Source organism: Papio anubis, chromosome 15 (genome assembly GCF_008728515.1).
Source record: "Papio anubis isolate 15944 chromosome 15, Panubis1.0, whole genome shotgun sequence".
Lineage (NCBI taxonomy): Eukaryota > Metazoa > Chordata > Mammalia > Primates > Cercopithecidae > Papio > Papio anubis.
In genome coordinates this window covers 74,503,142-74,529,782 of record NC_044990.1, presented here as the reverse complement: position 1 = coordinate 74,529,782, position 26,641 = coordinate 74,503,142, and the positions used below count along the sequence as shown (strand labels likewise).

Sequence of the window (26,641 nt, the reverse complement as noted above, 5' to 3'; positions counted from 1 at the left end):
TTTATAATGGCAGAGTCTAATGCATGTGGTGATATTATTGCTGACCTTGTTAAGTGTGGAAAAGAATGGTACAAATGAGAAATATATTAATGAACAGATTTTACTGAATTTGTTTTCAAGACATCTTAGAGGAAACATTTAATAATCCTCTGTTACTTGTAATAATTTAGGTTGTTGAATCTCCATGAGACCTTCTAAATACTCTTTACTAAATAGTAAGTCTTGGTGATCCACCCACCTAAAAAAATTGTAAATATTGAACATTTAACTTTTTGAATTCAAGTACTAGTTTTATACCATTTAATGCAATCACTTCATATTATATGCCAGCAAATTAAGACTTTTTAAGCATTGAATTGCCTGTTTAAAAAAATTTATGTGGTTCTGCCAGACTTACGTATTTATTGATGCTTCAAGATTCAAGTGGCATATTAGTTAACCTACGTAGTTTTGTGAGGTGAGAAATGTCATCCAATATTTATCTGATTTCAAAATCTCTGTTTATTTTTACTTCACATGCTGCTCAGCGTATAACAATGTCATTTTCAAAGTCCTTGAAGATTTTAGTGGTTTTTACACAAATAAAGCTGTTTTTGTATTTTATTAATGGAAGAAATTTTCAAAAAATGTTAAGACTTTCTAACGTAGTTACTTTTACCCAAGAACCAGATTTGGGGGAAGAATGTAATTGGAGTTTGGATGTGCCACATTTGAAATGCGTGTGAAATATCAAAATAGAAGTGTATCGATAAGCTGATATATGAGTAGAGATCTAGATTAAAAAAAAATTCTAGGATAAAGGGTAGGATTTCAGAGTGATCAACATGAAAAATGGTAATTTAAGTTATAGGGAGAAGGTACAGAATGAGAATAAAATAGTGCCCAATGGCAGAACCCTGAGAACAGCAATGTTTAAGGGAATCTGATAAGAAGAACAGCACACAATAGAGACTAAGGAAGAGTACCTCTAGTGGTAGCTGAAATCCTGTAAAAGTATGAGATCATGAAAACCAGGAGAATATTAAGTTGTAAGTGATTGATGTTATCAAATACTGCACCTACTACTTTTAACAATAGAGAAATTATTAGTGCCTTTGGTGAGAACCATTTCACTGGTATAGAAATCAAGACTTGGCCGGGCACGGTGGCTCACGCCTGTAATCCCAGCACTTTGGGAGGCCGAGGCGGGCGGATCACAAGGTCAGGAGATCGAGACCACAGTGAAACCCCGTCTCTACTAAAAATACAAAAAATTAGCCGGGCGCGGTGGTGGGCGCCTGTAGTCCCAGCTACTCAGGAGGCTGAGGCAGAAGAATGGCGTGAACCCGGGAGGCGGAGCTTGCAGTGAGCCGAGATCGCGCCACTGCACTCCAGCCTGGGCGACAGCGCGAGACTCCGTCTCAAAAAAAAAAAAAAAAAAAAAAGAAATCAAGACTTCAGTAAGTTAAGATGTGAGTAGAGCTTTATATATCTCTTTGTTATTTGGTCATCTAATTTCTGAGCTTCTTGTCAAATTGTCACAATCAGCAAATAACCCAGTCTCCACCCCCAAAATGTCCCCTTCCCGTAGAGCTACGTGTTGTTAAATCTTTTAAAACCTTTGACTATGAAGGGAATAAGATGAGTCAGTAGCTGGCTGTGGAAGCTGCTGTTTATTTTTTTTTAATAAGAATGATTTTTGAATATTAGGTGCCAGTAGTCAAAAATTGAGTAAAAACTGAGGTTAAAGATAAAGGCAGAGAATATTGAAGGGGTAGTTTTAGTTGGTGAGCATGGATTTAGTTATTTAACAAATCAGCCAACATAGCCCAATGCATCCATTTCATAATAGAGATGATCTTGCTTGTTATATCTAAATTATAAAAGTTTACTTTCTATAAACTCCTGAATCCTACATTCACTATTACATAAGGGGCAACCTTGATGGTGACCTTGACAAAATTTGGTATCTGTTGTCAGGCACTACTCACATTTCTTTTGACTTTTCTCTGCTTTCATGGTTGACCAATCCTTTGACTGATGTAGTCATATTTTAGATGTTATTACATTAATTTTTATTTTGTTGCTGTCCTTGTAAGTGTAATGTATTTTTAAGAATATTTTAAAAAATAATATTTATTTTCTATTTTGTTTTTACTGTTGAACGCGAATCTTATTTGCATTATTTTTTGATTCTTGGAGGAAAACTCACCGTTTCTCCCAAGTTCTGAGAAATCATCTATAGTTTGTTAAAGAAGTAAGAGTGAAAGAGCCAATGCTTATTCTCATATGTCAACTGTTTAAAGTTGCTGGATTAGGAAAATGTTGTTTAGAATGAAGAAGCTTATTTATAATATCTATTAAATATTAAAGAAATTTATTGAATGCCTATTTTGTGTGCCAGGTGTAGAAATGTACAGTTGAAAAACTATGATAGAAAAGATGCTTTCCTTCATGGTTTATAGCTTAATAAGAGGCACCAAATTTAAACAATTATACAAATACTTTTAAATGACTTTTTTTGTGAATTGATCTAGAGATGGTATAGAGCTCACAATCAGACTTTATGCTGCAATTTCTCCAATTATTTCTTGGTTATATAAAGTTTGCTCTCTGGTTGATGCCTCATGAATAACTCTTGGAGAAATAGCCCTCGAGTTCTTCACGTACTTAATTGTTCATGTGTGAATTCTAAACTTCTGATTTTTAACTTTAGAGTCCCAGAGGTTTTTTTTTATTTTTGTTTTTTATTTAAACTAGAGAATGTTGCAATGCTGATCATTCTGTGTCTTTTTTTGTTTTAGGGATGTAAGTTCATTACTCTTTTTAATTCTGGAAGGTTTTCTTGAATTATAGTTTTCTTTAATTATTCTGTTCCATTTACTTGATTTTTCTGCCTTAGGGTCTACAAATACACACATATTAATCTACTTTGCCTGACTTCTGTGTTTGTCATTTACTCTCAAGTCATTTTTCCCTTCTCTCCTTTTTATTTGTTTCACTTTTATCACTTTTCCTCTGTGTATTCTGTTTCTCCTACTCTGTTTTCCATGGTGTCTGTTTACTCTTGTGCTCCTTCTAATTTAGTTTGTGTTTTCTAGTATTATTTTCTTTCTAGTTCTTATTTGTATTCTTTCAGAAAACTTCTCATATCTCCCTCTTTTTTTGGTCATCTCATTTCTGAGCTTTTTGTCAAGAGCTGTGAAGGGGCTGGAATTTTTACCCTGTTTGCAAGCTAAAAACTTAGCTTGCCACAGTTTCAGGAATCAGATGGACAACATAAGACTCTTGGATCAGAGCTGAAAGACTTTATAACTGACCAGAGGAAATCTCCTGAGTGATTCATAGCTTCTTTATATCAGCCAGGACCTATCGAACTAAACTCTGAGACTTTTTATTGTCATCTTTGAAAGGATCTAATATTGGCAAGATGGACTATAGGAGGAATTTAGTCATAAGATGCCACTAAGACATTGTTTGGGAGATATTTTTGAACTTATTTCCCTTGGCCTATAACCCTTTCTTCTTCTTCTCTTCATTAATAGGCAGCAAAATTAAGATGACTCATTACCTGATTGACGGTACAGTTTTGTCAGAATGTCCATTGTTACTTCTCAAGCACTCTCCTCAAATGCTATTAATTGGACCATAGGACTGGGCCTTTTATTCTCCAGAAATCCACGTATCTTGTCAGCATTCCATTTTGTTGTCAGATCTGTCAAGTACTGTGAAGGGTCTGAGATGTTACCCTATTTGCAAAGATGACAGATTAGTTTCATGGATGCTGACAGAAGACCTGAGACCCCTGATTCAGAGACAGAAGGCTTTATTTCATATAACAAAAGCAATAACCACAGTGTCCACATATTTGCACTGGTTGCCTGAGCCTCAGTTCCCAGAGGACAACTTGGAGGGCCAAGTAACACCTGTATCCTGAATGGGTTGTGGTAAAGAGAGGAACTGAGGGTCAAGGACCCAGCACTTTTGGAGCAAATAGTAAACATTGTCACAATCAGCAAACAACTCAGTCTCCCAGCCAACCCCAAAATGTCTCCTTCCGGTCAGAACATCCTTTTCCTCCTCTCGGAAAGAGAGTATCTGGTGTTGCAATCTGGTTTAACCACATTCTTCTTGTTATCCCTCTCACATCAGATATCCACAGGGAACTGCTCTTCATCTACCCCAACTCTGTTCTTTTGTGGGAGAAATGTCCGTCACTTGATAACCCAGTGCCAGGACGTAGAGGAGAATACATTATCGGAGAATGTCTAGAGGCCAGCCTCTGTGGATGCCTGTCCCGAATGGACTCCAGAGCTGCCCTATTAGTACCTTACCATCTCTGGCTGGCCCTGGAATGCATTACAGTTTTCTGACACAATGCAGTCGGTGATTATACCTAGAGAAGAGTAGAGAAAGGAAAGGGGCACAGAGAGTTCTTCCCACCCCTGCTTATCCCCGTTAGTGCCACCAGGTCTTCTTCAGCTCTAAGCTGCACTTTTCTGCCTTCTCCCATTCAAGTGATCTCTGTCTCCCCAGGGGTGTTGGAGAATTTTAAATTAAATTCTAGGATCCCTCCTTCTCCTTTGTGTCTTTGAGATCTTTGAATAGGGTTTATAGTAGGCAACTTGCAGCTCAGGTTAGTTTGTTCAAGTTCCAGACAAGATGACATTTACTTTTGAAGACCTGGTTCAAATTTTGTCTCCTAAAAGTATTCTGGATACACTAATTATACTTGGCTATCGGCACTAAATCTCAGTAGAATTGATTCATATAGATACTTTAAAATTCATTAACAATCATATTCTATAACTTTTCTGCTGTTCTTAATTTCCACCTTGTAGGTAGAACTTATATCTTATCCTTGTAATATAACCCCACAACTTTGGAGTAAGTTGGTCTGAAATGCTGGTGTTTCCAAATAGATTTTAATGGCAAGATTATTTTTACCTGGTCTCATGTTGATTACTTGGACATTACTGGAAGATCCAAAATGAAGTTGATTATAGAACTGAGATCTTGGTTTTTCCATTTTTCTCTAGCATTATCCATAACCAAACTTCAGATATGATTATATGACATTAAGTTAGCTTTACAGTGGAAGATGTGCCAATGTGTAGTGTATAAAATACTAACATTATTTTCTTTTGACTTCTTTTTGTAGAATCAGATTATTCTTATTACAACTTAATCCTGAAGAAAGCTGGACAGTTTCTAGACAATTTACACATCAACCTCTTAAAGTTTGCTTTCTCTATAAGGGCATACTCCCCAGCTATTCAGATGTTTCAGCAGGTGTGTAAAAATATCCAAACTGTATTGGACAAAGAGGCATGCTAGCAATGTACATAGAGCTCTTTAATATGAACATCTTTAGTTCAAAATGATCTACAAGTTTATAGTTGGTTCCATAGCCTATCATTGATTATATTATTATTGTTGTCATTTATTATAATGTAACTGAATATATTCTGTAATTTTTATAGTTATTTGGGATAAGGAAATTATGGGGACAAATCATTGAAATGAAGTATCATAAAAATTTTAATAGAATTTTTTCAATAACTTTGAAGCATGCCTTTCCTAGGATAAAGTTGATTTTATTAAAATATTTCTTAGATTCTGCATACATATAGATGTTTTTCACTTTAATTGGAGCAATAACTTAATAGTAGTTGATGAGTTATTTTAATCAAAGTAATGTGTGAGGGTTTTAAAATCGTATTGTAATTATCAACTACTGTAGCTAAATATAATCTTTGAAATCTTAGATTGCAGCTGATGAGCCACCACCAGATGGTTGTAATGCATTTGTGGTTATCCATAAGAAGCACACCTGTAAAATTAATGAGATTAAAAAGCTGCTGAAGAAAGCTGCTTCAAGGTAAATTAATAATAGCCTATAATGAAAGAAGTGGTTATAAAGAGGACAGTTCAATAGCAGAAACTTCTTATAATAAAAAATTTAATATTCTAAGACATTGTATATTCAAGAATGTGATTTGTATTGAAAACCTTAATATATCTGAGAATGTTTTGTCTTGATTAGCTTTTGATTTTAGCATATAAATTGTGCCAAAATAACATAAAATATATGAAATGTTTCATATAAGCATAACTTGTTTTTTGAAATAAACATGCAAAACTATGAATGTATTTGGTTTATATCTCTTTAAATATAAACTGAATATATACCTGGGGAATAACAAAGTAATCAAAACAATAGATACGGTTGCTTCCTATATACAAAACTTTTTTTTTTTTGCTTTTTTGAAAGTATTTAATTAAAAAATGGCAAATCAGAAGTAAATTATTAATTTATTAGTGATTTTTTAGAGTAATACTACCAGTATATTTTTATTGCCTGATTATAATTTAAAAAGTAATAAAGTAGTTTCATTAATTTTGAAAGAGCTCTATTAAACAGTAATATATATTTATGCATATTAATACTTCTCACTTGTTAAACCATTTCTAACATTTTCTTATACTTGTATTGATTTTAATATACAAAAGGCTTCTATTTTTATGTAGCCGAATTTTCCTGTGAATGTGACTTCTATATTGTTTTTATACTAACAGTTTTTCCCGAACCTGATTGGAAGATTTTACTAATTATTTCTGTAGCTTTCTTAAAGTTTTTCCTTTTATTTTACATTAAACTTTTAATCTATCTGTAATTTATTTTCATCAAAAGGTAGAATCCAACCAGATTTTTTTCCTCAGGTAGCTAGTCAGTTGTATTCATTATATTTATATTATGGTCTATTTCGTAGCTCTGTGTTCTGCTCCATTATGTATTTCTTATAGTAGTGTCATACTGTTTTAATATTTACTGCTTTATTATCCAGTTTCTGACAGGAGGATTTCTTTTTCATTGTGGCTCTTTTTCCTCCAGAATGCCTTAGCTCCTTGTGTTTGTTGATGTTTTTAAATTAACATTGGAATCCTTTTCCTCCCCAAGCTCCCGTTCCCCAAAAACCTTGTTAGAATTATGTTAAAAGTATTGGTTAATTTAAGAAAAATTTACATCTGTGTTGTATTGAATCTCTTATCAGATAACATGATATGTTTCTCTGTTCATACCTGCTTTTAAAACTTAAAGGCAGAAATAATTGCTTTATTTTATCAATTATTTTTTCATTGATTGAGATGGATACAAGGTTTTTCTCATTGGACATATTAATGTATTACAAAATACTTTGAAATATTATACCTTCTTTTCAGTTCTGAGGAAAACTACTGGTTATTAATGGTGTGAGATTATCTTAATTTGCTTTTGAATTAGATTGCTTTCATTTTGTTTTCATGTTTCTGTTTTAATAAATGAATAACTGTACATGTATTGAAATTATTTGACATCTTTAATTTTTATCAGTCATTGTACTTTCATATAGTGACTTAGGCAGCCATGTTATTCTTATTCTGAATGAGTTAATATAGGAATTATCTATTCCTTTATGGCATTATTAGACTCACTATAAAATTGTTAACACTAGTGTATATTTTTTCCTTTCCTAGTGCATCTTTTAAAGGAAATTTTGTAATGTTTAAAATTTATTGTCATTGATTTCTGATGTCAAATTTTATAATTATAGAAACTAATGTACCTTGAAGATTACAAAAGAAATTAACATCAAACTATTAGGAAAGTCAATCTGCCACGGGCCCTGTGAGTCCTTGCATGTTCTTTCTTGGTCTGACCAGCAAAAAATGCCAGGTCCTGACCACTCTTTACCTGGGCCGTTTCTCAGGGTTGTGTTTGCAGTGAGCACCCTTGAGGAATGAGGTAATGTTTGCCTTTGGGATTGGGGGCAGGGAGCAAGCATGTTTTATTGTTTACTATAAAACAGTGCTTCCCCAAGCCCAGTGTTCCTTAATGGAAACATATGCCAACTCTGTAGGATCCATCTAAGTCCATATTTTGTCACCCCCCGTGGGACTTTGGGGGCAAGCATAGTAATGCTTATACTGCTTGCTCTATGTCATGAGCAATAAAGTTGTTTGTCTTTGACCCAGGAGTCTTATGTCTTCTATCAGAACCCATAAAAGAATAAAAGGCTAACTTATTAGTTTGTAAGTCAGATAAAATCATACCTTAGATTTTTACAGTTCTTGATAGTTTTAGAGACTGTCATGGGTGGGATGTTGACTGACACATAGCTTCTGGAAGAGGAAGTTCCTAAGGGCCCATGTCTTGGGTCAAGAAGAAAAAGGGTCAACACTTAACATTTCTTCCCACTGCCCGCCTCTTTCTCCCTGTGGTCTTGGTGGGTGATAGCAGTCTCCTGATTGTGTTGTAGTCCAATACATGTTCCTTGATCTGTGCTCCTAAGGAAAAGGCACTCAAATTTGTCTGATTTAATGGATTATTGTTTTGGCTCTGATTATATAACTGGTATTGGTATTTTACATGCTTACACTGTGAATGCTGTCAATGTTTGTGAAGCCCAAAGGGAAACTCTCATTCAGAGACTACCACACATAGACACTCCCAGGTGGTCCAGCAGAAACGAAGAATCAATCCCAGGAGGAGAAAGGACAATCACAACTTTATATAGACTTCATAGCTGCTGGACCACCCAGAGAGACTGTTTCCACGTACAATAGTGCCACCTGCCTGACGCAGCCACTTAGTACACACCCCTTTTTAAAATGAGCAGTTCTTAAGCTGCTGCTAAGCTCTTGTTGAAACTGAACACCTGACCCATGGAGGCCTTGTGACTCTACCATATGACATTTACATTTTCACGTAGTTCAACTAGGAGTCAGTGTCTGGCAAAGTGAAAGGGACCCAACAAGCCTCTCTGCTCAAAAGGAAATTATATATTCAAAAGCACAGCTTCTTGGCCCTAGCATGATACCAGGTATATGTGAAAAAGTGGCAGCTACTCTTTTGGGAGTGAACCCATTTCACTACCTGAAGTAAGGTCACTGGCTCAAAAGGGCCCTCAATTCACAGTGGTTTCCCTAAATGCCTGGGCCAGGCTGCTGGTATGTTTAACTAAGTTAACAGCTGGTGGGATCTTTGGACTGCCTCTGCTACCATTCCACCAGGCATAAGCCTTGTAAAACCAAAAGCCGAAGTGGTCACTCTACTCAGTGGGCAGAACTGAAGGCCGTCATCCTCTCCCTAACAAAATCTGACCCCTTGATGAAATATAATACATTTATACTGACTCTTGTGCTGTTGCCAGTGGCCTACCTGTCTGGTCTGCCATTTGGAAGACTACAGATGGGCAGATTAAAAATAGCACTCCTTGGGGCTTACACACTGCAAAAGTAATTTACACTTGCCCATCTGACAGTCTCGTGTACTCCTATAGATGTACATATTATAAACCCATTCCCTGATAAGTGTGAATAGAGACAAGCTGACTATGCCAAGACTGTGTGAAGCCCTGACTGCTCTTTACCATGGCCTTTTCTCGGGGTGTTTTCAGTAAGTGACTTTGAGGGATAAGTTAATGTTTCCCCATGGGACAAAGGACAGCTTACTTACTGCTTGTTATTAAATGATGGGTTTCCCACACTCAGTGTTCGTTAGATGTGATCCATACCCACTGCCTGTGTAGAATTCTTGTGGATCCATCTTCTCCCTATGGGATGTAGGGCCATGGGGAACCCATGTAAACATACTAATGCTCATGTTGCTTGCTGTGCCACAAGTATCAAGTTCTTTATTTCTGACTCAGAAGTTTCTGTCTGTTGCCATAATCCATGAAACAGTAAAAAGCTAACTTACTGGCTTGTAAGTAGGGTAAAACAATTCTGCAGCCTTACAGAAACATTCTCCCCGCCTCTCTCTGTATACAGGGTAAAGTTAATAATTTTTTTTTTTCCCTTTTGTGAACTTTAGGCATATACTCTTGGGTTTGTGACCTCTTATCAACATTGGTCAATGGTTGTTTTTTCTTATTTAAGCATATAATTTGTTTTCACATAGGTTATTTATAGTAATAAAAATATTTTAATTTTTTCCTCTCTGTAGGTATGTTTCTCCTTCCTAGATTTTCTTTAGTTTTCATTTTCTTTCAGTTTTTCCAGATTAGGTTTTTATCTTTTTCTAAAGAAATGACTGATAAATTTATTCTGCTTTTTAATTCTAACCTAATACGTTTTGCATTTATGTATTTTCTTCTGTCTGTGGTTGAGCTACACACTTGGTTTTTCTTTTTTTCAATTATAATATATTTAGATCATCCAAGTTGCCTTTCTTTACTATGTGGTATTCTCATTGTCCCAATTTCTTAAAATTCTTCTTAATGGTAGTTTTATTTACTTGTTGAAAAGGGAGTACTGGGAGAAAGTTACACTCGTTTAGGGTGGTAATGATTGCTGTCACTTTCCCCCAGATATATAGCTCATATTTTATTTTGTTTTAATTTATTTTATTTTCCTGAGACAGAGTCTCGCTCTAGTGCCCAGGCTAGAGTGCAGTGGTACAGTCTCACTGCAACCTCTGCTTCCCAGGCTCAAGTTGTACTTCTGCCTCAGCCTCCTGAGTAGATGGGACTACAGGTGCAAACTGCCATGCTCAGCTGATTTTTTGTATTTTTTGTAGAGACGGGGCCTTGCTGTGTTGCCCAGGCTGGACTCAAACTCCTGAGCTCAAGTAATCTGCCTGCCTCAGTCTCCCAGAGTGCTGGGATTACTGGCATGAGCTACCACTCTTGGCCTTCATTCACATTTTAATATTATATCTATAAAGTTTTGGGGCAGATCCAGACCACAGATATTTTTGAACCATGGAATAAGAAGTAGGGAGAGATGAAGAATCAGTTTACTCTACTTTTTTCACTAGCACGTTCTTGTTTTAAGTGGTGAGATTGACTGTCAGTTATGATTCTAAGTTGAACAGCATAGGTTTTATAGTAAGTAAACTTTACTCCCAATTTATGATATAAAGTTATTGTTAGTTTGCAACTTCATTAAGAATTTTTGTCTCTTTCTGTGTCTTTGTAAATATTCTTGGAGATACTGTAAAATTTAGTGTCAGGGACTGCTCTCCAAATGCCACTTCAAATCAATATGACTGTCTTTTTTGTGGCTTTAAACTTTTGTCCCAAATGGAAAGCTGTATGTTTAAAGTTAAAAAAAATCCTATATGGTCATTATAAAAGAGTTCAAATACTTTAGAAAAATGAAAGTGGAAAGGGAAAATGGCCCATAATTCTGCTAACAGTTTAATATATATTATTTTTTAATGCATATATTTATATACAGATATATTTTAAAAAACATTTATTATACTATAAAGGGTATCTTAGATCCTTCTCCCATTAAGTTATGTGTTCTTACATGTAAATAAATAAAATTACTGGTATGTACCAATTTTATGTGTTAGGCTGTTTTTGTGTTACTATAAGGAAATACCTGAGGCTGGGTAATTTATTAAAAAAAGAGGTTTAGTTGGTTCATGGCTCTGCAAGCTGTACAAGCATAGTGCTAACATCTGCTTGGCTTCTGGTGAGTGCCTCAGGAACCTTACAGCCATGATGGAAGGTGAAGCTGGAACAGGCATGTCACGTAGTGAGAGCAGAAGCAAGAGAGTAAGGGAGGCCCCTGCGAATTGCATTTCAACATGAGATTTGGGGGGGACAAATACCCAAACCATATCATTCTATTCCTAGTCCCCAAAATCTCATGTCCTTCTCACATTGGAAATTACAATAATTTCTTCCCCATGTCTTAACTCATTCCGACATCAAGTCCGACGTCCTCAGTGCCATCTGAGACTCATCTGCTTCCACTTATAAGCCTGTAAAATCAAAACAAGTTATTTACTTCCAAGATACAGAGATGGTGCAGGCATTGGGTAAACATTCCTGTTACCAAAGGGAGAAATTGGCCAAAAGAAAAGGTAACAGGCCCCATGCAAGTCTGAAACACAGTAAGGCAGGCACTAAATCTTAAAGCTGTCATGTAATCCTTGACTCCATGTCCCACATCCTGATGTACATCCTGGTGGGCTCCCTAGGCCTTGGGCAGCTCCAGCCCTCTAACTTTGCAGGATGCAATCCACGTGGCTGCTGTCATGGGTTGGGGTTGAGTACCTCTGGGTTTTCCAGGCAGAGTCTGCAAGCTACTGGTGAATCTACCATCCTTGGGTCTGAAGGGTTGCAGCCCCCCCTCCACTAGCTTCACTAGGCAGTATCCAGGTGGGGACTCTGTGTGGGGGTTCTAACCCCACATTTCCTCTATGCACTGCCCTAGTAGAATATCTGTGGGGGCCTTGCCTGTGTAGCAGGCTCCTGCCTGGGCACTAGGCTTTTCCATACATCCTCTTAAATCTAGGTGGAGGCCTCTAAACCTCCTTCATGCTTGCCTTCTGAGCATCTGCAGACGTGAGACCATCTATAAACTGCCAGGGCTTATGGCTTGTGCCCTCTGGAGCTGTGATGAGAGCTTTACCTCCACCCCTTTGAGCTGAGGGTGGAACTGGAGCAGCTGGATGCAAGTTGCAGCCTGCTGGCATGGCACAGGGCAGTGAGCATTCTTTCCTTTTAGGCATCAGGGCGTATGAGGGGCTGCCTCATATAGCTCTGAAATACCTTCCAGGCCTTTTCTTCACTGTCTTGGCTGTCAGCTCCTGGCTCCCTTTTAGTCACACAAATCTCTCTAGGAAGTGGTTGCCCAATAGCCCACTTAGATTCTTCCCCTGAAAATGGGCTTTTTCTTTTCTGGCTAGGGCTGCGAAATTTTCAAACTTATGTTCTGTTTCCCTCTTAAATATGAATTCCAACTTAAAGCCATTTCTTTGTTCCTGCCTCTGAGCATACGTTGTTAGAAGCAACCAGGCAACTTCTTGAACACTTTGATGCTTTGAAATTTCTTCCACCAAATATCTTAAGTCATCCCTTTAAGTTCAAACTTCCACAGATCCCTAGGGCAGAAGCACAATGCAGCCAAGTTATTTGCTGAGGCATAACAAGGGTGACCTTTACTCCAGTTCCCAAAAACTTGACCTGCCGTGTAGTAGATGCTGAAAAATATTGAGTGAATGATATCATAATGAAATGAATAAATAAGTTTGATTATTCCACTCCTTGGGGTAGATATATAGGTAGTTTACACTAAACAATATGTAATTGAACTTCCTTGTACATACATCTTTGTACCGTTACCTTGATTATTTTCTTAAATTTCTGGAACTGAAATCTCTAGGTAAGTACATGTATATTAAAATGTATACTCCAGAATTGTCTTCTGGTTTTACACTCTACTAAAATTTTTACCAACGCTAATTTGTATTAATTCTCTTTAACACCTTAGTCAATTCAGTAAATGAAAATTGCTACTTTTAAATATAATTATTTAATTTTTAAAGATTGTTTTCCTCTTATCCAGCCATCCTCTCTAAGTATAATTTTTCTACCTATGATATATCTAAGCCGTTCCTGAATTAATCATAAAAGAAAATTTTGAAAATTATGTTGTCTATAGGTACAGGAAGGAAGGTGCTGTTGATCACAGACTCAGCAAATGGTAGAGAGGCCTTACCTTTGTGTGTAAAGTCTCTTCCGTTTCCTCTAATTTTTCCTTTTATATTCAACCTCAAGATTTATATGCTAGCATAGTTTTATTGGCAGCCTTTCTAGTTTTCAACAGTAGTAAATTCTTTGAAGGAAGAATTTCTCAGACTTACATTAAAATTTAAGATTCCTTATATAAATTACTAAATGTACTTCTGTGATACTGATTTGATAAAATCAGATTTATAAAATGATAATCCTGCTGCTATATAAGTGACATTTGAGTTCCAAGGTTTCAGTTAAAATTTATGAGAATAATTTTAATACTTTCGTGCAAGAATCTCTTTCACTTCTCTTTTCAAATGTGAAGTATGATTTTGTATCCTTTTACCATTTATTAATAGCATCTCATGAAGAAAGAGATTAAATTCAGTGTCTCTTGTTTTGCACATTCATGTCTCTTCATCTGTTACAGAGAAGATCAATAATGAAGTGAAATTCTATTTGGGGCTAAGATTCTATTGATTTTATACTTCAACTATCTAAACATTGACAGTAGTATTTTAAAAATCACATCTTGAATAGCAGTAATCAAATTAAAGTAGATAAATGTGTGAATATTTTATACTTGAATGAAAAGTTTATTTAAAAAGTGGAAGGGTATACATACTGTACAAGCCAAACTATAAACTAATATAAGGATGCTTGAATTATATAATTTTCTAGACTTTTAATAACATTTCTATATTGATGTTGAGTAATATCACAAATTCTAAGCCAAATAACTGGAAATCTCTCAAATTATTCTGTTAGTCAATAAGATTGAATGCTTGAATGATTTTGATTTAGAATATGTTGAGTCAGTAAGTAGTTAAGCTAGAATTGAATCAAATTCTGCCTGATGTCAAAACCCACCTTTTTTTTCCACCAACATGCTGTAGAAATGTTACTCATACCCTTTTTTCTTCTGTCCTTAACATCTGTTATCCAAAGGTAGTAATTGACTGAATAATTGTAGAGATCAGAATTCACTAAATACAAGGTTGTTTCTCAACATCCTTGTTACTCTGAACTTCCTTATCTCTTGGTTTGCTTTCTACCTGTATAAATTGCCAAAACATATGGGCTTTGGAATTCCATAAACAGGAGTTGAAATTCTGGCTTTCCGTTTGATCTTTTCCAGAATAGTTAACTTATCTGAACCTCAGAAACTTAAAAGTTTCAGTAATGGTAGCTGTCTTAATTTTTTTGTGAAATAGAATTTACTAATAAGTATAAAGAACCTAGCTCAGTGCCTGGCAAATAAGAAATCAGTTAAAGTCTGTTTCTTGTAATAGTGCTAGACCGTAAGAGTCCTGGTTTCTTTGCTTATACTTGGGGATTTGATGAGTACTTGTTCATACTAAGTACGAATAATCTTTGAATAAGGTAGTACTTTTGCTTTGTTCCTTGAATATTTGTACCTTCTTTTCAGGAAATACAAGCTGTAATGAAAAATTATAACCTTCTAATAGAATAAAATATAAATTTTATTTCACTGAAAATTGTGTTGGCATTATGTTATTGCTTAAAGATAATAAACCTTGTTGGGAAATAAAGTATTTTTAATATTAGATTTGGGTTAACCAAATTCTTTATTTCTTTTCTGTCATTTAGTTCAAGTTGTGTGTACAAAGTCATCACAGGAAATTTAAATTCTTTTTCTGTGATTATATTATGAATTGTTTGATAAGCAGCAGTTATACAGAACTGATATGCCATCGACTTTCAATTCTTTCAAAACTTTGTGTTTTGCTTTTATCTTAGGACTAGACCTTATCTATTTAAAGGAGATCATAAATTTCCCACAAACAAAGAGAACTTACCAGTGGTGATTCTCTATGCCGAAATGGGTACTAGAACATTTAGTGCATTTCACAAAGTATTGTCTGCAAAAGCTCAAAATGAGGAAATTCTGTATGTTCTTCGCCATTATATTCAGGTATGTGCTTGTTTTTTCCAAGGTTACTTTTGGCAGTAGTAAAAAACAATTATTATGATAATTTTCTTACTAGATTTAAATAGTAATTTTCACCAGAATAGTTATCTTGTTTTAACTTAACAAATATGACTTTCATGTGGGAAAATATGTTGGGATTCTGTCTCTTCTGGGGGTATGATGTCTATAACTCTTTGCCTTATATCTGGCACAAATTTAAAACTTGGATAAAAAACAAAAACATACTTCAATAATGTGTATAATATTTGCTAAGAATTTGCAATGAAGAAATCTAATTTACTCAGTATACTGATAATATATACAGTATTAGATCAAAGTACAAAGCATGGTGTTGGAGTACTGTTAACTCTTTCTTTTGAGACCTGACTACTTTTCATTCAGGCATCTGGTATGTGCTGTATTGTTCCCCATTCTGTTAGCTTCCCATTGCTATGACACTATCACATTTTTCTGTTTTAATGATTTCATAGCACTTATTACTGTATCTCAAGTTTATTTAACACTTTCAGCACACATACATGCACACACACACACACACACGTGCGTATGAATATAATGGCCATTAGAGGAAGGACTTCGCTTTTTTACTACTGTCTTCCCAACATGGAGTACTTTAATTTGCATTTCCCAAATTATTAAGATATATATACTAATAGCTAATGTAATTAAAACCTTACGAATATATTTGTAAATTGCCTGTCCATAGCCTTTGCCTATTTTTGAATTGGATTCTTTTTTTTTCTCATTGGTTTTTAGGTGTTTTTAATATATTTTGAATACTAATCTTCCATACTTTGCAGCATCTTCTCCTAATGCATTTCTGGTCTGGTATTTTTTTAAAAATTGTTTATGACATCTTTTACAAATATTACTTGTGATATAGTCAGATTTACTCAACTTTACCTTAATGATTTCCTTTATTGATGTTATAAGGACATTCTCTTGTAAGAGCTGAAGTTCTATTTTTTGTTTTGGTTTTTAATCCATCTGGAATTTATTTGAATATACTATGGGGTAGAGATATAATTCTGTTTTTTTCCATATGGAAAATTATTGGTCTTCACATACTTCATTGAACAGTCAAGTCTTTATTCTACTCCATCATATGCCAAATTTTTATATAGACATGTATATATTTTTAGACTTTCCATTCTGTTGCAGTGATATGTATGTCTATTCTACACAAATATAACATTTTAATTGGTGTAGTTTAAAATATATTTTGATATCTGGTAGTACAGCTCTGCTTCTTAGTTTTTGTTTTTCTAAATACCTTGACTGTTCTTGCATGATATGTAGCCATGTTAATTTTAGAATTAGTTGGCCAGGTTCCATGAAACATGTTGTTGGGATTTCATATGGGAATGAATTGGACCTTTCAGATTAATTTTGAAGAGACTTTTTCTTCATATATATTGAGCTTTGCCTTCTATGAACATATTTTTATTTCACAATCTAGTCAGATGTCTTTTTGAAAAGTATCATCTGTGATGTACAATGTTGGTTTTCAACAATCACATAGAGTCATCTGTCAGTCACCTTAGTACCATCACATTCACATACAGATTCTTGTAGGAACATATGTTTTCAATTTACTTGGATAAATGCCTGGAAGTTCTATTGCTGAGTTGTATGGTAAGTCAATGTTTAACTTCATAATAAACTATAGCAAACTGTCTCTCAAAGTGACTGTACAATTTTTCATTCCCCTTAGCCAGGAAAGATAATTTCGCTGCTCTAAATCCTAACCACCATTTGTTAATGTCAGTTTTTTTATTATAGCTGTTCTAGGTACACAGTGGTATCTCACTGTGGTTTTAATTTGCATTTCTCTAATGACTAATGAAGTTGTCTGACTTTTCATAAGTTTCTTTTTGGTGAACTTTTTTTGTTGAGTTTTCAGAGTTCTTTGTATGTTCTAGATATAAGTCCTTTATGAGATACATGATTTACAAACATATTCTACGAGTTTGTGAATTACCTTGTCATTCTCTTAATGTGTTTTGCAGAGGGAAGAGTTTTTAATTTTGATTAAGTCCAGTTCATCATCTTTTTTTTATAGATTATATTTTTCATATTATACCTAAAAACTCATCACCAGTCTCAAGGTCATGCAGATTTTATTCTAGGCATTTTATAGTTTTATGTTTACACATAGGTTTATGATCCATTTGAGTTAAGGTTTGTACAACTTGTGAGATAGATGTTGAGATTTATTTTTCTGCATATGGATATCCAGTTGTTTCAACATTTGTTTAAAAGACTATCCTTCTCCATTGAGTTTCGTTTATCCACTTGTAAAATATAAATGACCCTATTTGTATGGGTCTATTTCTGGCTCTGCTTTTCTGTGCTATTAATCTATCTGTCTCTCCTAACATCAATATTACACTGCTTGATTACTCTAGCTTTATAGCCTTGAGATCAGGTTGTGTTAGTCTTCCAGCTTTGTTACTCTTTTTCAGAATTGTTTTAGCTAATTCCTTTGTCGCTTCCTGTGAACTTTCAAATCAGCTTGTCTGTATCTACAAAAAATCTTGCTGGCATTTTGATTGAGATTACAATCAACATATAAATTAAATTTGTGAGAGAACATCTTAAAAATATTCAGTCTTCCAGTTGATGAAAATTATATTTCTTGATTTATTTAGACAGCCTTTGATTTCTTTCATCAGTGTTTTTCTTCTTTTTCAACCTACATGCCATTTATCTTTTTTAACCTTAATGATTAGGACTTCTAGTCAATGTTGAATGGGGAGTGGTGAGGGATGATATCCTTGCCTTTTTCCTGATTTGGGGAGAAAGCATTTGGTCCTCCACTGTTAACTATTATATTAGAGGCAGGGTTTATTTTTAATTTTTTAAGTTCTGGGATACATGTGCAGGATGTGCAGGTTTGTTACATAGGCAAATGTGTGCCGTGGTGGTTTGCTGCACCTATCAACCTATCACCTAGGAATTAAGCCCAGCATGCACTGTGTAGTATTTTATGGTGCATGTGTACCACATTTTCTTTATCCAGTTTACTGTTGATGGGCATTCAGGTTGATTTCCATGTCTTTGCTTTGTGAAAAGTGTTGCAGTGAACATATGCATGCATGTGTGTTTATGGTGGAGCAATTTATATTCTTTTGGGTATATACCCAGTAATGGGATTGCTGGGTCGAATGGTAGTTCTATTTCAGGTTCTTTGAGGATTGCCATACTACTTTAAATGAACTGGTTTACAGTACCACCGGCAGTGTATGTTCATTCACTATTTTCTGCAGCCTCACCAGAATCTGTTATTTTTTGACTTTTTAATAGGAGCCATTCTGACTGATATAAGGTGGTATCTCATTGCGGTTTTGATTTGCATTTCTCTAATGATTAGTGATATTGAGCATATTTTCATATGCGTTTTGGCCACAGCATATGTCTTCTTTTGAAAAGTGTTCATGTCCTTTGCTCACTTTATTTATTTATTTATTTATTTTAGACAGAGTGTTGCTCTTTCATCAGGCTGGAGTGCAGTGGCGTGATCTCAGCTCACTGCAACCTCTGCCTCCTGGGTTCAAGCAGTTCTCCTGCCTCAACCTCCCAAGTAGCTGGGATTATGGGCATCCACCAACATACCCAGCTGCTTTTTGTATTTTTAGTGGAGACGGGATTTCACCATTTTGATCAGGATGGTCTCAATCTCTTGACCTCATGATCCATCCACCTCAGCCTCCCAAAGTGCTGGGATTATAGGGGTGAGCCACTGTGCCCAGCCTTTGCTCACTTTTTAATGAGGCCATTTATTTTGTGCTTGTAAATTTAAGTTCCTTGTAGATTCTGGATTTTAAACCTTTGTCAGATACATAGTTTGCAAATATTTTCTCCCATTATGTAGGTTGCCTGTTTACTCTGTTGATAATTTCTTTTGCTGTGCAGAAGCTCTTTAGTTTAATTAGGTCCCATTTGTCAATTTTTGTTTTTGTTGCAATTGCTTTTGGTGTCTTCGTCATGAAATCTTTGTCAGGGACCATGTCCAGAATGGTATTTCCTAGTTTATCTTCTGAGGGTTTTTATAGTTTTATGCTTTACATCAAGTCTTTAATCCATTTTGAGTTGATTTTTTATATGGCATAATGAAGGAGCCCAGTTTCAGTCTTCTGCATATGGCTAGCCAGTTTTCCCAGCACCATTTATTGAACAGGGAGTTCTTTCCCCATTGCTTGCTTTTGTCAGCTTTGTCAGAGATCAGATGGCTGCAGGTGTGCGGCATTATTTCTGGGCTCTCTATTCTGTTCTATTGCTCTGCATGTCTGTTTTTATGCCAGTACCATGGTGTTTTGGTTACTGTAACCTTCAGCTTTGTTCTTTTTGCTTAGGTTTACCTTTACTATTTGGGCTCATTTTTTTTCCATATGAAATTTAAAATAGCTTTCTTTAATTCTGTGAAGAATGTCTTTGGTAGTTTGATGGGAATAGCCTTGAATCTGTAAATTGTTTTGACAGTGTGACTATTTTAACAATATTGATTCTTCCAATCCGTGAGCCTGGAATGTTTTTCCATTTGTTTGTGTCATCTCTGATTTCCTTGAGCAGTGTTTTGTATTAATAATTCTCATTGTAGAGATTCACCTCCCTGGTTGGTTGTGGTCATTATTATTTTATTTTTGTGGCAATTGTAAATGGGATTACATTCCTGATTTGGCTGTCAGTTTGGATGTTGTTTCTGTATAAAAATGCTAGTGATTTTTGTACATTGATTTTGTATCCTGAAACTTTGCTGAAGTTGTTATCAGATCAAGGAGCTTTTGTGCAGACTATGGGATTGTCTAGATACAGAATCATGTTGTCTGCAAACAGGTATAGTTTGTTTGCTTCCTCTTTTCCTATTTGGATGCCTTTTATTTCTTTCTGTTGCCTGGTTGCTCTGGCCAGGACTTTCAGGACTATGTTGAATAGGAGTGGTGATAAAGGGTATGTTTAAATCCTTTATGTATTCTGATTATTAATTGCTTGTCAGATGGATATTTGTTAAATATTTTCTCCTATTCTGTGGATTGACGCTTCACTGTGTTGATTATTTACTTTGCTGTATAGAAGATTTTTAGCTTGATGTTAACTCCACTTGTCTATTTTAATTGTGTTGCCTGTGCTTTTGAAGTCTCACACAGAAAAGTTTTGCCCAGACCGATGTCCTGGAGCATTTCTCCAATATTTTCCTCTAGTCATTTCATAGTTTTGGGTCTTATATTTAAGTCTTTAATCTATTTTGATTTGATATTTGTGTATGGTGAGAGATAGTGGTCTGGTTTCATTCTTCATTATGGTTGTTCAGTTTTCATATTGAAAAGACTGTCCTTTCCCCAATGAATGATTTTGGCATGTTTGTCGAAAATGAGTTGGTTCCAAATGAGTTGCTTCCAGTTGTGTAGATTTACATCTGGGTTCTCTATTCTGTTACATTGGTGCCTTTGTCTGAATCCAAATTCTTCTAATCCATGAACATGGAATATCTTTCCATTTTTTTGGTGTTCTCTTCGATTCCTTTCATCAGTGTTGTAGTTTCCTTTGTATTAATATAGGTCTTTCACTTCTTTGGTTAAATTAATTTCTAGATATTTCATATTTGTAACTATTGTAACATTTTCAGAATGTTGTTTGCTGTTGGTGTATATAAATAGTAGTGAATTTTGTATATTGATTTTATATCTTGCAACTTTGCTGAATTCATTTATTGGTTGAAACAGTTTTTTGGTGGAGTCTTTAGGTTTTTCTAATATAAGATCATATTGTTTGCAAACAAGGGTAATTTGACTTCTTCCTTTCCAATTTGGATGCTCTTTATTTATTTCTCTTACCTTATTACCCTGCCTAAGGCTTCTAGTATTATGTTGAATAAAAATAGTGAAAGGGGGCATTCTTGTCTTGTTCCAGATCTTTGAGGGATGGCTTTCAATTATTCACTGTTTCCATATGATTTTAGCTGTAGATTTGTCATATATGGCCTTAATTATTTTGAGTATGTTCCCTCTATACCTAGTTTGTTGTTGGGGGTTGGGGCTTGTCAGAAAGAGATATTGAATTTCATCAAATGCCTTTTCAGCATATATTTAAATTATATGGTTTTTGTGTTCTTGGTTCTTTTAATATGGTTTTATTGATTTGTGTATGTTGATTTGTGTATATTGAACTATCCTCTATCCCTGGGATGAATCTCACTTGATCATGGTGCATGATCTTTTTAAGGTGTTGCTGAATTCATTTTGCTAATATATTGTTGAGGATTTTTACATCTGTGTTTATTGGTGATATTGGCATATAGTTTTTTTTTTTCGTTGTATCCTTGTCTTGTTTTGGTATCAAGGTAATGCTGGCCTTCTAGAATGAATTTGGAGGTGTTCTCTCCTCTTCAAGTTACAGAGCAGAGTTAGAGTTTCCAAGGCTGGGGACGGCAGTCCTGCCTTTCCTCTTTGTCTTTGTCCTCAGGCATATTTCTCCCTTTAGGCACTCATGATGTTTCCCATGGGTTGAGGCAGGGACAGGTGTCCTTGCAGAGATCCCCACAATAGTGGGGAAGCTGATGTTGACCTGAATCTCATTTTTTCTAGTGTAGAAACCTAGGAGTCAGGGAAATTTTTCATGTAGTTGTGCTGGGCAGATTGTGGGGAGAGGCATCATAGATATGGAAGTCCAACTTTCTTACTGTCTGCTCAGAGTTTTTTCACTTCTCTGGAAAAGCTCTAGAAACTGTCTCATACTCATTTGAGTTCTGGGATATTGCTGGTGACTATCTTGCCACTGTGTATTTGTTTATTTTCTATGGTTGGGAGCGAAACCTGCTTGCTTCACTGTCATTTTGGAACCTATGGACCCGAGATCCATGCATTATTTAGAAGTGTTACCTTACAAATATTTGGTGACATTCCACTTTTTGTTGTTGTTATTGTTACTGATTTCTAGTTTACTTTTGTTATGGTCTGAGATTATACTTTGTATAATTTTTAAAAATGTGTTAAGTTTTGTTTTATGGCTCAGAATATGATTTATTTTCGTGGATGTTCCATGTTCACTTGAAAGGAATGAGTATTCTGTTGTTGGGTAGAATGTTTTCTAAACATTAATTAGGTAATGTTGGCTCATAGATTATCTGTATCCTTATTGACTTTCTGCTTATTTGTTCTATCAGTTGCCTTAAGAGGAATGCTAATATCTCCAGCTATGAATGTAGACTTGCCTGTGTTTCCTTTTAGATCTGTCAGTTTTGTCTCATATGTTTCAAAGTTTTGTATTAATGCTTACATATTAGCATTGTATGTCATTATAGAATTGAGCCCTTTATCATTATGTAATTTACCTCTTTGAGAAGTATCTCTCTCTGTTGCCCAGAATGGAGTGCTGTGGTACGATCATAGTTCACTGCTGCCTTGAACTCTTGGGCTCAAGTGATCCTCCCACTTTAGCCTCCCAAGAAGTTAGGACCACAGGTACGCACCACCACACCCAGCTTTTTAATTTTTGTAGAGACAAGGTCTTGCTATGTTGCCCTGGCTGGTCTCAAACTCCTGGCCTCAAGTGATCCTTTCACTTTGGCCTCCCAGAGTGTTGGGATTACTGGCATGAGCCACCATACCCAGCCTAATTTACCATTTTGTCTCTGATATTATTTTCTGTTCTGAAGTTTATTTTGTCTGCAATTAATATATCTATTCCTACTTTGTTTTGATTAATGTTTGCATGATACGTTTTTGTCTTTTTTTTTGTTTTGTTTTAACTTTTAACCTATCTATATCTTTTTATGTAGGTGGGTTTTTATAGGCAGTATATAATTGGATCTTGCTTTTTTAACCTAATCTGACAATCTCTACTTTTAACCCATGAGTTAGGACATTCATATTTAAAGTGATTTGATATTGTTGGTTTAACAATCTGTCACCTTGCTGTTTCTGTTGATTCCATTTGTGCTTTATTTCTGTGTAATATGTCTTTCTCTAGCTGTCTGTATTTTCTCTTTGTCTTTGGTTTCAGGCATTTGAATATGAGATTTGTAGGTATTTATCCTGTTAGATGTTCTCCAAGTTTTTTGAATGTGTAGATGGGTGTCGTTCACTGATTTTGGAAAATTCTTGACCGATGTTTTTCATTGATCATTGCCACTCCTATTTCCACTCTCTTCCTCCTTTTGGGATTCTGATTATGTCTACGTTACAACATGTGGTACTGTCCCACAGCTCCTCTGCTCAGTTTCTTCTTGTTGTTTGCTTTTTGGATTTTTTCCTTTCTTTCTCTACTACTTTTTCTTCTTAAATTCAATTTGAATAATTTCTATTGACCTGCCTTGTACTTAACCAAATTTTTTTTTTTTTTTTTTTTTTTGAGACAGAGTCTCGCTCTTGTCACCCAGGCTTGAGTCTAGTGATGCGATCTCAGCTCACTGCAGTCTCCGCCTCCTAGGTTCAAGCGATTCTCTTGCCTCAGCCCCCAAGTAGCTGGGATTACAGGCACACACCACCATACCCGGCTAGTTTTTGTATTTTTAGTAGAGAGATGGTTTCTCCATGTTGGTCAGGCTGGTCTCGAACTCCTGACCTCAGGCAATCCATCGCCTCAGACTCTGATAGTTCTGGGATTACAGGTGTGAGCCACTGTGCTCAGCCAGCCAATTCTTTCTTTGGCTATATCAAGTTTACCTGTGACTCTGTTGAAGGCCTTCTTTATTTCTGTTACTGTGCTCTTAATTTCTATCATTGCCATTTGGCTCCTTCTTACAGTTTTAATATGTGTGATGAATTTGCCTCTCTGATCATTCGTATGTTCTACTTTTTTCATTAGAGCATTTAACATGTTAATCATTATTTTAAATACCCTCCTGAAAGTTTCAGCCTCTTTTTTACATCTGATTTTGAGATTGTTGATTTGTCTCTTCAGGCTTTTGTTCCGTTGACTTTTTGGATATCTTGTGATTTTTGTTGTTGATGAAAGCTGAACATTTTGTGTAGGAGCCTTGACCCTGCCTTTAGTGTAGGCCATGCCTTTCATGTCTGCAGGATTGAGCTGTTCTGGTCAGGAGTTGGGTTGGGTTTCACGTTTGTGGTCCACTTGACTTTAGGTCTCCCACTTAGATTTGGATCTTCCCTTTGCACAGCTCCCCAGAGAGAATGTGTTTCTTACAGCTTTCCCACCTCTATTTCAGTGTTATCTTTACTCAACCCTTGTTAGATTGGCCTTGAGGTGAAGGTGAGGGGGGCAGGTAAGGAAGGGGATATTCTCTGATGTTCTAAATAAGTTTCTTTTCTAGGCAGACTGTAAATTTGGGCCTCCAGGTTTCTGATCCTCTCTCAGAATGTGGGGCCTGGCAGGTATTCCTGTCCCTCCTTCAGGCTAAGGCTTTCATCTATTCCATTTCTCCTGTCTGCAGTGGGCTTCCACCAGTGCACTGTATAGCTACAATTTTGTCGCCCTTGCCTCTGAAGATTAAGGCTTTGGTTTTGTAGGGGAGATATGTCTGAAGTGGATTTCAGCAGTGATTTTCTTTCCTCTCTCCCTGTCAGCATTAGAGTAGAAGCTTTCTCAGGACCTCCCCCAGTCTTCCCTGTGCTAGAGGGTTTCAGCCTTGCTATGTCTGGAGCTGCCAGCTTCACACTCTCATGTTAGCCTACATTTAGCCTTTAGCAAGCTATATAGATTTCTAGCTAAATATCTTTACCAGCTTCACTAGCGTTTGGTGGTATCTGTCCTAGGTATTCAAATGTTCACCTTCCCATAGGCGCCTTTTTCTTCTGTTATCATTCTCATTCCATCTGCTTTATTTTTTCTTCAGAAAATTTTCTAATACAAAAGCCTAAAAATAATAAACATTTTTGTATATACTACCCAGAATTGACAGCTAACATTTTATCTTTTCTTCAAGTTTATTTTTTAATTAATAAAACTTTAAAAATAAAGTCGAAGGTTATTTTGTTTTCCGTTGTCAGTCTCATTCTCTACCCCAACACCAATTGGAGTGTTCTTTTAAATAATAAAGTGTTCTCACTCCTAGAGATCTTGCTTCATTAGATCTGGCATATTGGTTGGGAATATATAGCATATGCTTCTGAGACCCTCTGATATCTGTCCACTGAAGAAGGAGAAAGATGAGACATTGTAGTTCCAAGAGAGAGGAGGTCATAACTAGGTGGCTCTTAATAAGGATGTAATGCTTATAAAATTATTTTTCCTTGTTTTGGAATATACAATAAATTATTAACTATAGTCACTCGATTGTGCTGCTGAACACTAGATGTTATTCTTCCTAACTATATTTTTATACCTATTAGCCATCCCCTCTGAATCCCCACATCTCCACTACTTTTTCCGTCTTCTGATAACCATCATTCTAGTCTCTGTCTCCATGACTTCAATGGAATGTTCCTAACACAAATAAATGATAAAATGTTTGAGGTGATAGATATCCCAAATACCCTGATTTGATCATTACATTTTGTATGTTTGTATCAAATTATAACATATACCCCATAAATATATGCAGCTTTTCTGTATCCATAATAATTAAAAATAAAAAATTAAAAAAATTTTTTTTTTCCTAGAGTTGCTTTGATTCCATAGCTTTGCTGCTTACATGGGGAATCCAAAATTTAAGTTTCTTAGAGCTGGTTGAAGCTACCTTATAACTTCTCAAAGCAGTAATATATGACTGCAGAGGATGAAAAACTCTTAAGTTACTACTATTTTTGAAGAAACTAGGTATTCTTTGAATTAGAAATTTGTTAGGGGAATCTGTCATCTCTTCCTTCTTTCTTTCCTGCATGCACATTTATTAGATGCTATGTCTGTGTCTGCACTGCTTTGTAACAAATCTTCTCAAAATTTAGTGGCTTAAGGCAGTATTGACTTACCATTTCTCTTTATTCTGTAGGTTGACAGTTGGGGCACTTTTTCTGCTGGTATTGTTCATACTGTGGGGGTCATTCAGTACTAGATTAGAGCTTGAGGATTCGAGTTATTCTGACAGACCTGTATAGCAGTTCAGGCTGATAACTGGAGTTTCTTGGTTCTTTTCTACATGGCCTTTCATTTTCCAAGAGTTAGACTATGATTCTTCACATCATAATGGCTTAGGGTTCCAGAAAGAAAAGAGTAGAACTTGCAATATCTCTTAAGCCCTATGCCCAAGAACTCATACGATGATACTTCTGCCACGTTATATTAGTCTAAGCAA

The 26,641-nt window shown here is 35.6% G+C and overlaps 1 protein-coding gene and 1 long non-coding RNA gene across 9 annotated transcripts in view; one reads left to right on the top strand and one right to left on the bottom strand.

The window, feature by feature from the left end:
* The window catches only part of UGGT2 (UDP-glucose glycoprotein glucosyltransferase 2), a 274,442-nt gene that overhangs the window by 19,282 nt on the left and 228,519 nt on the right, over nucleotides 1-26,641 (top strand). For all 8 annotated transcript variants that reach the window (XR_002518478.2, XR_002518477.2, XR_002518481.2 and 5 more), the window contains exons 3-5: nucleotides 5,141-5,271; nucleotides 5,748-5,860; nucleotides 15,258-15,432. Coding sequence is in view for 2 of the 8 variants with exons in the window: in XM_017951367.3 (XP_017806856.1) it covers nucleotides 5,141-5,271; nucleotides 5,748-5,860; nucleotides 15,258-15,432 (419 nt within the window). In the remaining 6 variants the exon portion in view is untranslated. The remainder of the gene's footprint in view (nucleotides 1-5,140; nucleotides 5,272-5,747; nucleotides 5,861-15,257; nucleotides 15,433-26,641) is intronic.
* Nucleotides 8,087-26,402, bottom strand: LOC110741727. The gene is made up of 4 exons (XR_002518484.2): nucleotides 26,319-26,402; nucleotides 11,673-11,737; nucleotides 9,479-9,575; nucleotides 8,087-8,172 (listed from the first exon to the last, which is right to left on the bottom strand). It is a non-coding gene; the product is annotated as an uncharacterized LOC110741727 (long non-coding RNA).